We start from the raw sequence: 14,939 nt of genomic DNA on the forward strand, positions 1-14,939 counted from the left end.
TATCGATTATAACGACTATCACGTATTGCGACCATTTTCGCCGGCCCCTTGATCGTAGTTATAAGCGATTTCGACTGTAATGAAATCAGTGCAACCGAAATGATTTTAGAGTATTTGGAGAGTATTTGGAAATTAAGAATCCAAATACGAAATTAGGGTATTACATTAGGGTGGACGGGATAAACTTCCGTTTGTTTAGGGTTAGACTGATGTCATCAGTTCAACTTTAAAAGGCAATGTGCAACTTAAAATGAGTTTTGCGAACTTATATAGGGATGATGGTATACATGTATACCATCATCATTGATTGTTTGGAATATTCTTCAACTCATGGCACAAATATACAATCTTCTCACACGCACACTCATACACATACACATGTACTTTCTTGCGAATAATAATGTTGATTGTTAGGAATATTTCCTAGAGTACCAACTGCTGCCGGTAATTGTAAGTAAAACAATAACAAACAACTTGGCACGTGCTTTGTTTTTATTTTTCGTTTTTTTTTATTCGTCACAAGGCAAGTCAGAAAGAATAACAGAAAACAACCCCAGTCTTATTGCGACCAACCCTTAGTTCTATTGGAATAATCAAATTCGAAATATTCCAATTCGAATGGCTTGAATGCGCAGGCTTTTAGAAATCCTGCTGTCAAAAAGAGTTGATGTAGGCTTACAGGACATTTTCAAGTTGGATTTCTAACCAGTCTGGAGTTACATTTTGAGCTAAGCGGAAGCAAATCTAACAAACTGAAATACAAGTGAAAATAACAAGTGAAAAAAAAAAAATAAAAAAAAACATCTTCCTTTATGAATACACACACAAACACACCCCCTATAAAAGGACACACACTCGCGCATACTACATACTTATATGTCTCTGCATACATATTATAGTGCATATACCTTAATAGTATATAGAAAAAGTAAAAAAAAGTTATTTTTCCAATTTCAAATGTTGAATAATACTTTTAACTGCACCAATTGACGACAATTTGTGTTTAATATAAGAAAACCAACCAGAAATTTTATAAAAATCCATTTTGAATTTTAAGTAAAAAAGCTAAGAAAAAATATGACTAAGCAGCAACCGCAGCAGTGACGACATACGCTTACACAATTTCTCTATACCATAGAAGAAAGTGAATCAATAATATTTTAACAAAATTTTATAAAATAACGCAGATATTAAAGTAAAACATAAAAATATATAATTTATCAAAATGGTTACCGAAAACGGAACACAGGTATTTAATATTTTATTGTAAAATTATAATAAAAAATGGCAAAATTCCACTTTTACCCAACAGAAAAAAATTTATTGAATACATACAATATATCGTCTGGCTGGTAGCCATGATGGTTTGTGGGCATCCATTTTTTCATTCAACGACTATTGATTTTTCACAGAAAAAAAATGAATAAAAAACATTTTTAAATATTTTTTAAATACATTTTTTGGTGTAATGAATTGTTGCAAAAAAAAAAAAATAGTTCTAATTTCATTTTCAAGGACTTTTTGGGAGATCGTATAAACGGGTTTTCAAAAAGGGGGTTTAAGAATATCTATATATATATATATATTAACAGTTATAGGGGAGAGGGGGGCACCTTTGAACACTTTTTGCTTTCAAGCCTTATAAAATTTTTTATTTTATCATTTTTGGTTTCTTATAAATTTTAACTAATAGGTACATATGTAACCTTTAAAATGAATATACATATGACAAACTATAAGCTTGATAAATGTATTTTATAACTGTTTTAATGGACGAACTCAAAGTGTTCAAAACTGCCCCCCCAGGGGGGCACCTTTGAACAGGGGTTGGCATTTTTGAACGACATGGTTTTTTACAGTGTTTATGTTCAAATATGTATGTATTTTATTCATACATATCAGAAATGCATTAATTCATTAAAAAATATATAAAAAATATTCAAAATTTAAAAAATTTAGATCAAAAATTATTAAAACATAAAATGTCTCAAAAATACAAATTAATATGGTGAAAAATACAGTTAATTTCGTAATCTTATTAGCCCATTTGAAATTTTGAGAAATCCAAGCCAAAAGTTAAAAACTCCTTTTTTTACTCGAGTTTAATGGGCATGTTCAATGGTGCCCCACCCATGACATTTTACGGAAATTTAAAATAACTTTTTTTGTAATAAATATATATGAAAGAAATTACATTAGTTATGTTTGAAATGATTGTTGGAATGCAAAAAATTTGTTTGACGAAAGAAAACTATCACATAATTCTTCCTGCGCCCTTACAACCAAATGAATAAAAGTTTACAATGACACTGAGAAAACATGGTCACCCATGCACAATTTTTCGACAACTGAAAAAGCAAGCCAAAGTGGTTTACGCATATAGAGAACACGATTGCCATATACAAAAATGTGGTTGCGGGTCGGAAAAATATTAAACCAAGATTTTATGAGCGCTGTTCAAAGGTGCCCCACGTTCAAAGGTGCCCCCCTCTCCCCTATATATGAACAGTTATTAATTAAAATAATTTCAAAACTATATTTTTTGAATTTTTTAACTTAAAATGTCCTTTAGCCTTTTTAGGTTAAAACGGTTGTCTCTAAAAAGGGTGTGGCTATTTAATATAGATTTGCGTGTCTGTCATCCCTTGCCACATTTAAACTGACTGTTAAACTTTTTCAATGTCCCAATTTGGAGAATGCACGAAATAATTACTGCCCAGTTGTGTGTAGTTTGTCTATTTTTTCAGTATTTTTTAAAGGAAACTAATACAGACATTACATAATGCATGACTCACACACAGTATTGTGTTTGTTGTCAGGCGAAGTCGAGGTGTTCGACAATAATACGACCGTCGTTGAATAGTTGGCTAGTTGGGTTGAGATTACGTGATTTCATACACAAAAATAATAATGTCAAATATGAACTAACCTAATAATAGCATATAGTATAGAGTAAATGGAGGGGAGGGCACATTATGGGTGGATCTTTGATAACTATATGGTTATTGGATAAATATTTGCAAAACAGACATATCCAATTACTTGTATACTCTAAGCAATTCAGATAAGAATGGAACGTTTGAATAATTTTCGCAAAAAATGTTAAATTCCGGGGCCAAATGTTTCAAAACATGTTATTGAGTGTTTGTGTGACTCTGACACTATTATCATTGGCAAAAATGTGCCGGGTAACAAATGACCCGGGAAAGAAATTAAATTTTCGATTCCAATATCGGATGTAACAATTTTATTTAAAGAAGTTCACCAACAGTTTGATTCTACCCATAAGAGTAGCTCAGTTTGTTAAGAAACTATATTACGTAATCCACAATAGGAATAAACAAAACAACAATATTGGGACTACTGGTTATTTGTATCAAGGTTACATACGCAATATTACAACTTCAGATCGATCAAGCGAAATGTAATCACAAAAGTCAATGGAATCGATTCGCCTACAACAAATACTGGCATTGTCGTTAATGTATTTTCTATGAGCGCTTCTTCTAATACTTCAAAGAAATATAAAAAGAATAGAAAACAGGAAAAAAGTTCAGTTGTTTTGTCAAACAATTCTTGCCATACCAGAATTTGTTGTTGATTAAAAAAAGGCGATTTTTAGTTCGTGATAATGATTCGACTGAATTCGTATATCTTAAAAGACACACAATGCTGACACATGACAAGTATTTCTTATTCGAAACAACATACGAGTATGTTTGAATTCTATTCGATTTCGATATTCCAGTGGCTCGCTCTTCTCACTATTTAATAATGTCACTCTCAGTGTCTTCCGTCTCTTCGGGTTTGTTTACGTTGTTCTCTTTGGAAGCAATGACGCCATTCTTCGAACACCGATGAAGAAGGGTAGTTCGCGTGCTGTGTTTTCGAAAATAAATAAAATGCAATATATAAACAAACGGCTGCGCACACTGTCGGGTAGCCGAATAACAAAGCCGGAAACCGAATCATGTGTTCACCGATACGAAATATATAATATAAGTTATAGTCAACACAAAATACATGTACTTTCTACATGTGGATGGCACATACATATGTGTGTACCTATGTACATGCATATAATTTCAATTGTTTGTTGTGGGTGTTTTATTCATATATTAATTCACCTGCTTTTACCATCCAACCTTACAAAGCAGTAGAACAGGTGTTTTTTGTTGTTGCTTAAAAACTGTAAGCTCACTTTTTTGCCAATCTATGAGTCATTTTTATAATAATAATAAATTAGGCCAAAGTTAATAATACATACATGTTATTATAAAAAAAAATAATAATTACAATAAAACAGCATTGTTTATTAGTCTTATTCACATTTGTGGAATAAATAGTATAATAATACGAGTGCTCTGTTTACGCGACACTGACGAGCACTGTTGACGTCTAGTCTTCTAGTTAAATATTTGCAAAACATGACCAACTAGTCAGTGAAATGATCCAATAACTAAAAATGGTGTAGCTTTTAATCATTTTACTACATATGACCAATATTTTTTTATTTAAACCTATACTTCGTTAAAAAAATAAATAAAACATATGGTCAGTAGATAAAAACATACTTTGTCACTGGTTTATGGACCTAGTTGATCTATGCCGGAACTCTATATGAGTATAAACCAACATGTTTTAACCCCTTCAGTGACACAAAAAAGTTCTGTCGGAATAAAAATCTAAAATTTTGTATTTAAAATCATATAAAGGGACATAGTTTAGAAAAAATATCAATTGTCATTTTAACCCTCGGCCAGTTTCGTCTGTCTTTCAGCAAAAACAAAAACATAAATAGTAACGGCACATAGGATAACCGAAAAATCGCAAAGAAAGAGAGTATTTTTAAATTTCGAATATATTCGACAAAAACACTGAAAGGGTTAAATAGGATAAATATATTTCCTAGGATTTAAGTAGAGAATGGAAGGCATGAACAATGGAAGGCAGTTGACTTTAGAAGAAGACGAAAAATGTCTGTCATATGTACTTATATTATTTCTGTTAAGGATTCAAAAAGAAGGGATTCAATCAGATCACATACGCTTATTTCCAATCCATAATCTCGCTGAATTTCGCTATACAATTCATGCCGTCCTTGTTATTAGGAAATACATAATTGATGAATATTTTTGTTGACCGAGGGAGCGACTTCCCGTTTTGTAGGCATCGCGAACTCACCATGATCTGCATCATGATAGCATTCAAGAGAAGAGAGGAAAACCAGTTACAGAATCTACTTCAGGAGCCAGTTATAAAGTTCTACTACTCATTTAAAAACACAATTATATTCGATTTTATAAGTTCTACATTAGAGTATACAAAATTAAAATCAATACACATTTTACTAAAAGGATCTCCCATAGAGTAATTCGTGCAATGGAAGCCTGTATATAAGATATGATAGTCTCCACTAGATCGGACAGGAACATTTATTCTAATTCATGAAATTAGGAATTCCGAGGGTATCGTGATCTACTCCATAATGGTTCTTGTATATGGTATTGTGTATTCTGAAATGAGTTAGATATTTCTGCCGAAAAATGATTTTCACTCTTCACTTAAAACTGTAAATGAGAAATATTCACGAAATTGATTCTTGTTTTGAGTTCAAGTGTTGATTGCCGATTATAATAGATCTTTCAAATATATATAATGGTATTGTGTTTCGTACACTTCTTTAAGATGGGAATTGAACAACAAACCTTATTAATTTTTTTATTGCATTGTTTGCTAATTGAAGTTTTTTATTCAATATTTTTGTAGGGCGATGGAAACACATCGTTTCTGCGAGCTGCCAGAGCTGGCAATATGGACAAAGTTCTCGAACACTTGAAAAATAACATTGACATTAACACTAGTAATGCGGTAAGTTGGACAATACAAAATAAAAATGGATGACACTTATTTATTGAATTCTTTTAAATTGCAGAATGGTTTAAATGCGTTGCACTTGGCATCGAAAGATGGCCACGTTCATGTGGTCTCAGAATTATTGAGGCGTGGTGCAATTGTAGACAGTGCTACCAAAAAGGGTAATACTGCATTGCATATTGCTTCGTTGGCGGGTCAGGAGGAAGTTGTAAAGCTACTTTTACAACATGGAGCGTCTGTTAATGTGCAATCACAGAATGGTTTTACACCGTTGTACATGGCTGCACAGGAGAATCATGATTCAGTGGTAAAATTATTACTGTCGAATGGCGCCAACCAAAGTTTAGCCACCGAAGATGGATTCACACCATTGGCGGTGGCAATGCAACAAGGTCACGATAAGGTTGTGGCTGTATTATTAGAAAGTGACACACGTGGCAAGGTTAGACTGCCGGCCTTGCATATTGCTGCTAAAAAAGACGACGTAAAAGCGGCTACATTGCTTTTGGATGTAAGATTTGAAATTTAAATTTAGTGGGTATTCTAGTAAAATGATCTCGAAACTTGAATTGATAAATTTGTATGTCTCATTGCGAATTTTGTTGGTAGACATGCATATCCATTGATCACATTTTTGAATGATTGGAATATATGTCTTCGTTCTGCATTTGCAAAATAAAGTATTCTTATCTTTATCATATTCAAGATACAAACACAGAGTAATTTATATAGAAAATCCTGAAAAACTGGCAAATACTAAAATACATTCTTAACAATCGAAGGCGCACAACCTCAGAGCCATTTAAAAATAAAAACCAATTTCATCGAAGGCAAACAACATTTTTCCCGTTAAATTACCTGTGCCTGAATCCTAAGTTTTTCAAGAAGTATTACTAATTGTGTGTGTTTTTCGAGATTATTTTACAAAATTATTGTCACGTTTTAGTTCTTGCTTTTACTTAAATTATAGATATATCTACATAATACTGTTTCTTCTTTCTAGAATGATCATAATCCTGATGTAACTTCCAAATCTGGCTTTACTCCCCTGCACATTGCCTCGCACTACGGCAATCAAGCTATTGCAAATCTTCTCATACAGAAAGGTGCCGACGTTAACTTCTCAGCCAAACATAATATTAGTCCACTTCATGTGGCTGCAAAATGGGGCAAAACCAATATGGTTTCATTACTTTTGGAGAAGGGAGCAAATATCGAAGCAAAAACCCGCGACGGTTTAACGCCCCTGCATTGTGCTGCACGCTCGGGCCACGAACAAGTAGTGGATATGCTGCTAGAACGTGGTGCTCCGATTAGCGCTAAAACTAAAAACGGCCTTGCTCCACTACACATGGCAGCCCAGGGAGAACATGTCGATGCTGCCCGAATTTTACTGTACCATCGAGCACCGGTAGATGAAGTCACTGTAGATTATCTTACCGCATTACATGTTGCCGCTCACTGTGGACACGTGCGAGTGGCCAAACTGCTCTTGGATCGTAATGCTGATGCCAACGCTAGGGCATTGAATGGTTTTACTCCCCTACATATTGCTTGCAAAAAGAATCGCATCAAGGTTGTTGAATTGTTGCTACGTCACGGAGCAAGTATTAGCGCTACAACCGAAAGTGGTTTGACACCGTTGCATGTGGCCGCCTTTATGGGATGCATGAATATAGTCATTTATTTATTACAACACGATGCTAGCCCGGATGTTCCAACTGTTCGCGGCGAAACTCCATTGCATTTAGCCGCCAGAGCAAATCAGGTATGAAAGAAAGCTTTTTATTTTAATTAATATTATTTACATATAAAGAATTTGAACGTTATATTCCAAATCAACAAAAGAATAGAAATTTCAATTGAAAGTTTGATCAAAACTATTTATTTAAAGAAATAGAATAGATTTTGCTTTAATTTGGAAAAATAAAAATAAAATCATAATGTCCGATAGTAATTGATAAATTTGTATTTGTTTTTTGTTTTATTTAAATGGTGTGTTAAATAAATAGTGCATATTATTCATATTGTATTTTTTACAGACTGATATTATACGGATTTTGTTGCGCAATGGAGCTCAAGTTGATGCACGCGCACGTGAACAGCAAACTCCACTTCACATTGCATCGAGATTGGGCAATGTTGATATTGTCATGCTATTGTTGCAACACGGAGCTCAGGTGGATGCCACCACAAAGGACATGTACACGGCTTTACATATTGCCGCCAAGGAGGGCCAAGATGAGGTAAAGCAATTAATTGCCAAAAAGATTATGGATCACATTGATACTGTATATTTGATGCAATTATTTTGGATACGCCATCAAGAGTATTTCATATAAATATTCTGAAAGTTGTTCAAATTTTAATTTCTTATTTCAAGTTGTATGTCGTCGTCACATAAGTGTTGTTCTTTTCTCTCAACTATTATTATTATTAATTTATTTATTATTATTTGTATAAGTTTGTTTTCTTTCTCTCTATTAAACCACTGATTAATTTAACATACATACATATACATATATTTATTGTTGTTATCTTATAGTTGCACAGATTTTTATTTATTTATTTATTTGTTATTGCTGCAAATTGTTGTTAATTTTTACAAAAGCAAAAAAATGTAAAATAAAAAAAGAAGATATTTTAATTTTTATTAGGTATTTTTATTTTAGTATATATAAAAAAAAATATTTAAATTTAGTTCCGTCAAGAAGTAAACTAGCGTTACTTTAATGAAATGTGGCACAAATGGGGCTAACGATCGACTATGACCCTGGTAATGGGAATAGGATTATTTTATTCAATTAAGTTGTACTGTCACTGCCTTCAGCAGGGACAAACTAGCTGAAAATATTTTCGGGGTTGGTGATTGAAAAGAGCACATTTATGATTTGGTGCAAGCTTTCCTATAAACACTTGTGTATTGTAATATCTGTTGTTGTTGGTTGAGGGAGTGAGTGTGTATTTAGCTTTATATTTTGTTTCTTTTCGTACACATACACTAATTTCGCTAATACTAAATAGCATCACAATAACTACCACTAATCAATCATACAAACAAGCAAGCTATCAATCCACCAGTGACAATATCAACAAAAGATACCAAGTCCTGGTGCACTCCTTAGACACTTCTATACTTCATACATAGCAATGACAAACCCCGTTCTACATTTTAGGTGGCTGCTGTACTGATTGAAAACGGCGCTGCGTTAGATGCTGCCACCAAGAAAGGCTTTACACCTTTGCATTTAACCGCTAAGTACGGTCACATCAAGGTCGCCCAGTTGCTGTTGCAAAAGGAAGCCGACGTTGATGCCCAGGGCAAAAATGGCGTGACACCGTTACACGTGGCCTGCCACTATGACAATCAAAATGTTGCCTTGTTGCTGCTGGAGAAAGGTGCCAGTCCCCATGCAACAGCCAAAAATGGACACACGCCGTTGCACATTGCGGCTCGTAAAAATCAAATGGACATTGCTACAACACTTCTGGAATACGGTGCCCAGGCTAATGCCGAAAGTAAGGCTGGTTTCACCCCCCTGCACCTCAGCTGCCAGGAGGGACACACAGAAATCTCGAATCTCTTAATCGAACACAAGGCCGGCGTAAATCACCCAGCCAAAAACGGGTTGACACCGATGCATTTATGTGCCCAAGAGGACAATGTCAACGTCGCCGAAATACTTCAACGCAATGGAGCCAACATTGATATGGCCACCAAAGCCGGCTATACACCGCTACACGTTGCTGCACACTTCGGCCAGGCCAATATGGTGCGATTCCTTTTGCAGCATGGAGCCAATGTTAATTCTGCCACGTCCATTGGCTACACACCCCTGCATCAGAGTGCTCAGCAAGGTCATTGTCATATTGTTAAGCTTCTGCTGGAGCATAATGCCGATGCTAATGCCCAAACTACGAACGGACAAACGCCATTGGACATTGCCCGGAAATTGGGCTACATTAGTGTTTTGGATTCGCTGAAATCGTACACCAATGAACCGGAGGGTTCCACACAAATCCATTCAGATGAAAAATATCGAGTGGTTGCACCGGAGGCCATGCACGAATCGTTTATGTCCGATTCCGAAGAAGAAGGAGGTATGTATCTGAAACGAATTGAGTGTGTCAGACATTTTACATTTTTGTTATTATGGAACTTTGTTAATTAGATTTAGGGGAATGTAAAAATGCACCACATATTTTGTTCATTCCTTATTTAGATTTTCTTTTTGGCTCAAACTATGTTCACACATTCTCCAACATTGTTACCATACTAAAACTCGTGCGCACACATACTAAACACAACCATACAAACACATTCGAACTATGATCCAACTCCCAATCCCATTACGTTTCCGTTCATCCTCGTATCCATCCATCCATCAGTTTATTGAACGATGGCTGGATGGTGCCCTCACAAGAAAGGCCCTGAACCAAAACAGAATAAGAACACGAACCAACCAAAAACATACTTCCCACTTGTGACACTTGAGCCGTTACTTGAAATCTCTGCCATCGTTTATAATCGAAAATTGTAATTTCTTGATTGTGTCATCTACATACTATCGTTACCACATGCCAAATATAGGTGACACAAATGATTGGGATCCGTGTTTGGGCATTAAGAGTGACCGCCAAAAGAACGATAGCCACATTTATCTGCCATATTATCGCGGTGAATCACTGTTCTTGTCCTGTAAGTGTCTAATCCTATGAAAATGGGCTCCTCATTTTACTACCTTGTATTCTCATACTCGTTCATTCATATATACCTCTACCAAACTACTAACTCTATTGCCAATGTCTAAATGTAAATGTGTTAAGAAAAAAAAAATTATATAATTTATGTATGTATGTAGCAATTATTTGTGTACACACGACCATATATACCTTCAATGTTGACAGGATAACAAATGTATTTCGTTTTGTTTGATACAGAATATTAAAATAATAGATAGATCAACCAATACGTAGGACATCCATACATTACCAACAATAACATTTACTCCACCAAGAAACGAATCAACAAAAATTAAAACATAGTAGGTCTCAATATTTAGGTTCTTGTTTTGTCAAGAGATATGGATATATTTCTATGACTGTTCGCGATTTATGATGACGTGCTTTAAGTGATATGGATTGATTTATGTACATCGATATGGATTCCTTTATGTACGTACATACGTAAAAATCTACAAATGTCAACATGACATCAATTTGATGTTTCAAGGATTTCCGTGTGTTTAAATACAATTCATTTTTTCCGTCAAAAATTGTGCAGATGATGTTGTAATTTTTCTCACAACAACAACAACAATGTATGTATTTACACATAATGTTGTTTTTCAAATTTTGAAAAATTATAAGTGCAAAAATAGCATTTCTTAAAGTGCGTTAACATTGTATCGGATTTCGTTAACCCAGTGTGTTTATATTGTCAATTCCATTGTATACATGTCAAATAAATCCTCATCGACAAATGTCGGCGAAATTAAAACGCATATTTTTATAAAAATTACAATTTATTTTAAATGTTGCATATCTCTCGGTAGGGCTTAACGACTACTAAATGTTTTGCAAGTTAAGTTACCGAATATTTTCGTTAATTAAGCAAATGAAAATTTGCACTTATCGACAATCCGTCTTTGAGCAGTTACAGAGTATCACCACAGGGGTCTTATCTTGCTAATTCCAAATTAGCCTGTTTATCCAGTTCGAAAGTTTTCTTGATTTGTGGAAACTCTGAAACTGAAAAATACGCTTGTTTATCCTAGACGCTCGCACCGTTGCCTTCCTCCATCTTGGTTTTGACCCGTCCCTGTGGATTACCAGTTCTCTAGGGATAGCATAAATGATCTTGTATGTAAATACAAATACTCATGTTAAAACAATTGTGCGTAATGGTACATGATCGAAACAAATACAGTTTCAATAGTCGTGCATACTAACCAAGATTAATTCTCATATACTAATCAAATACTAATCAAAATGTCCAAACAATTAGTACTTCTAGAAATCGTTGTACGGTATTTTCTAATTTGAAAATATCAGTATGTTTTGACGACATTTATCGCTATAAAGGGTAACGCTTTGGGATACAGACCTTATAGCCGATATGTAGTAATAAATGTTTTCGTTATAAACGAATTCGAAGCCCATAATGTTGACATACATTTGTATATATTATTATGATTATAAATTGAAACTGACTTGTAAATATGACATCTTTTATTTATACATGTTGTGTATTATAAAAATATTCAAATAAGCTCAACGATGTTCGGAAATCAAATCATATTAATATTGGTTAAAATGGATTGATAAGTAAAATTGGTAAATATCTTCCGAAGAAAAACAAAATAAAAAATATATACTCTCGCTTATATAACTAAAAACGACGAACTGAACTATACAAAAATATTCGATTTGATTTGATTTCAATCAAAGTATCTGTATGCGATTTGTTACAAAAAATATATATAATATGACTACGAAGAAGAAAACGATGGTCACTATAAATATATATGCATGAGATTTGATTTGAATTTGAAAATACGTATGTATGTTCTATATACCATATATGTCATTGTCAATTTTAGTAGCAAATATAGAAACGAATTCTTAACTCATTCATCAATTTTGTATGTACTTTCAAATACCTCACTGCACATTATCATCATCAAACTTTGCTGTGTCGAACCAATCAATCAATCGATCGAACCAAATTGGAATGCTACAAATCGCTAAACAAAAAACACTACAACCACCAATATATACCACTGCCCAAAAAATGTCGCCAATGCTACTCGCTAATCTCTACCCATCGATCAGGCGAAGATAATATGCTTTCCGACCAACCTTATCGCTATCTGACAGTTGATGAAATGAAATCCCTAGGAGATGATTCTCTGCCCATTGATGTGACACGTGATGAACGTGTGGACTCCAATCGCATGGCCCAGAGTGCTGAATACACCAACGCTGGATTGCAACAGCAGCAACAACCGCAGCCGGCTGTCGAGAGCGCCATAAGTCCCCAAAAGGCACAAACCTACAATGCTGTCCATACGAAAACAATGCGTGACGGTGGTATTTACATATCGAACGATATGTTAAACGGGGATGACCATCAGCACGAGGGGTAAGTAAAATGTTTCCCATTCGTTTGTTAGTTGTTTTGTTTGTTTTTTCTTTTGGAGTTTTCGGTTTCTTGCGTTTCTTAAGTTGATTCTCATTTTCGTTCAAAACGATTGCAAATAATATGCTAACCTTCATACATTATTACTATGTATACTTTTTTCCAACTTTTCTCTTGAAATGCATAGACGTAAATTACAATGGAAAAGGTTTGTGTCTTTGTCTGGTTATTCTCAGAATGCATTTAACAAGTGCTAATGTTTTCCCATTTGACCATTTCAGCTTCTTGGTCTCCTTCTTGGTTGATGCACGTGGTGGTGCTATGCGAGGCTGCCGTCACAGCGGTGTTCGCATGATCATACCATCTCGTTCGACTGCTCAGCCAACGCGTGTTACATGTCGCTACGTTAAACCGCAGCGCACTATGCATCCTCCCCAGTTGATGGAGGGTGAGGCTCTGGCAAGTCGTGTCCTCGAATTAGGCCCTGTGTCGACGAAATTCATTGGACCCGTTATTATGGAGGTTCCCCATTTTGCTTCGTTGCGTGGAAAAGAACGTGAAATTATAATTTTACGTTCCGATAATGGCGAGACATGGCGCGAGCACACCATTGAAAATTCCGAAGAAATCATTCATGATGTATTGCAACAATGCTTTGAGCCAGAAGGTGAGCTAGTTTTTTTGTTTTTGAACTGAAAAACATGTAGGTGCAATGTTTTCTTTGTTTATGCTCTAGAAATCGCCCAACTTGAGGAACAGTCTGGCAATCATGTATGCCGATTTGTTACCTATGATTTCCCACAATATTTCGCTGTTGTAACTCGCATACGCCAGGAGGTACATGCTATCGGACCCGAAGGTGGAATGGTGTCTAGCACTGTGGTGCCTCAGGTGCAGGCGGTATTCCCACAAGGAGCTCTAACTAAAAAGATTAAAGTTGGCTTACAGGTAAACCTCTTTAAACCTCGCAAAGGTGTTGCGCCAGAAAAATTGCGTAAAATTAGTGTTAATCATGTACCAAAGAAAAAGCGTTTTTCGCTCATTTGGTAAATCGAAAATATTGTATCATAAATATTCCATCAGCAGCTTATGACAAATAACAAAAAAGAAAACAATGAAATGTTATGCTTTAAACTCAGTCTGCAATTTCGTATAAAATATAAATTATATATACTTATAGTCTATTCGGGCAATAGAAGTATAGCGCAACCACTGTGGTTCAATTTTTTTCCATTCCACGACAAATTGTAAAGCACAAATACTATATTGATAGAACAAGTGATTCGATATCATTCCATTGTTTCTGTATGCAACTATAGGGGGTTGTTTTGCACTACCCAATGCGGAAAAATATTTCCAAGCTCGCTATATATTTTATTTATCAAACTATGTATTTTGATAATTTCAATACCCCATCTCTCCTATACAATGGACATTTTAAACTTGCAAATGCGTACTGTGTTCTCCAGTTAGTCACTATTTATTATTTATGCTAATGAGAATCTAAGAATTATTTAAAATAATATTACTTGATATGTTCATGTGTAGATTCGATGTATGTGAAACGATAATTTTTACGTCAAACATTTAAGTGCATTTAAACGGCACTTTCCTAAAATTGAATTGATCCATAGCACTCTCTTTTGAATATGTTTTGCTCGCCGTGAATGGATCATACTTAACATAATACTTAAAATTGAATCGTTTTACAAATATCGATATTTGATTCAATTAAATTATCCGAGTTAAAATATTTTATTCCTAATATCAGTACCCAATCATAATTTAGTGTTACGATGGTACATATGCAATACAAACAATATAATCCCAAACTAAACAATAAAATTATGCACAAATACTTACCTACATATATAACTCAAAACGTATCTTATAATAAGTAACAACAAAGAAAAAACGTCAA

General features: G+C 34.5%; 1 protein-coding gene across 1 annotated transcript; it reads left to right on the plus strand.

Annotated features, from left to right (window-relative positions):
- Nucleotides 1-1,065: 1,065 nt before the first annotated feature.
- LOC133328951 (ankyrin-3-like) lies at nucleotides 1,066-14,068 on the plus strand. Its single transcript, XM_061537455.1, has 10 exons — nucleotides 1,066-1,249; nucleotides 5,770-5,871; nucleotides 5,936-6,388; nucleotides 6,881-7,645; nucleotides 7,920-8,123; nucleotides 9,054-9,978; nucleotides 12,712-13,021; nucleotides 13,206-13,226; nucleotides 13,300-13,685; nucleotides 13,755-14,068. Exons 1-10 carry the CDS (start codon nucleotides 1,226-1,228, stop codon nucleotides 14,066-14,068), a joined length of 3,504 nt encoding a protein of 1,167 aa, XP_061393439.1. The 5' UTR covers nucleotides 1,066-1,225.
- Nucleotides 14,069-14,939: the final 871 nt, after the last annotated feature.

Source organism: Musca vetustissima, unplaced genomic scaffold, assembly GCF_032173495.1.
Source record: "Musca vetustissima isolate MV318-11 ecotype Yass unplaced genomic scaffold, APGP_CSIRO_Mvet_v1 utg8951, whole genome shotgun sequence".
NCBI lineage: Eukaryota > Metazoa > Arthropoda > Insecta > Diptera > Muscidae > Musca > Musca vetustissima.

Coding starts and splice junctions, on each gene's coding strand:
- LOC133328951 (XM_061537455.1), top strand. CDS start 1,226: ATGGTTACCGAAAACGGAACACAG. Junction 1,250..5,769: donor TTACCGAAAACGGAACACAG/GTATTTAATATT, acceptor ATATTTTTGTAG/GGCGATGGAAACACATCGTT. Junction 13,022..13,205: donor GATGACCATCAGCACGAGGG/GTAAGTAAAATG, acceptor TGAAATGCATAG/ACGTAAATTACAATGGAAAA.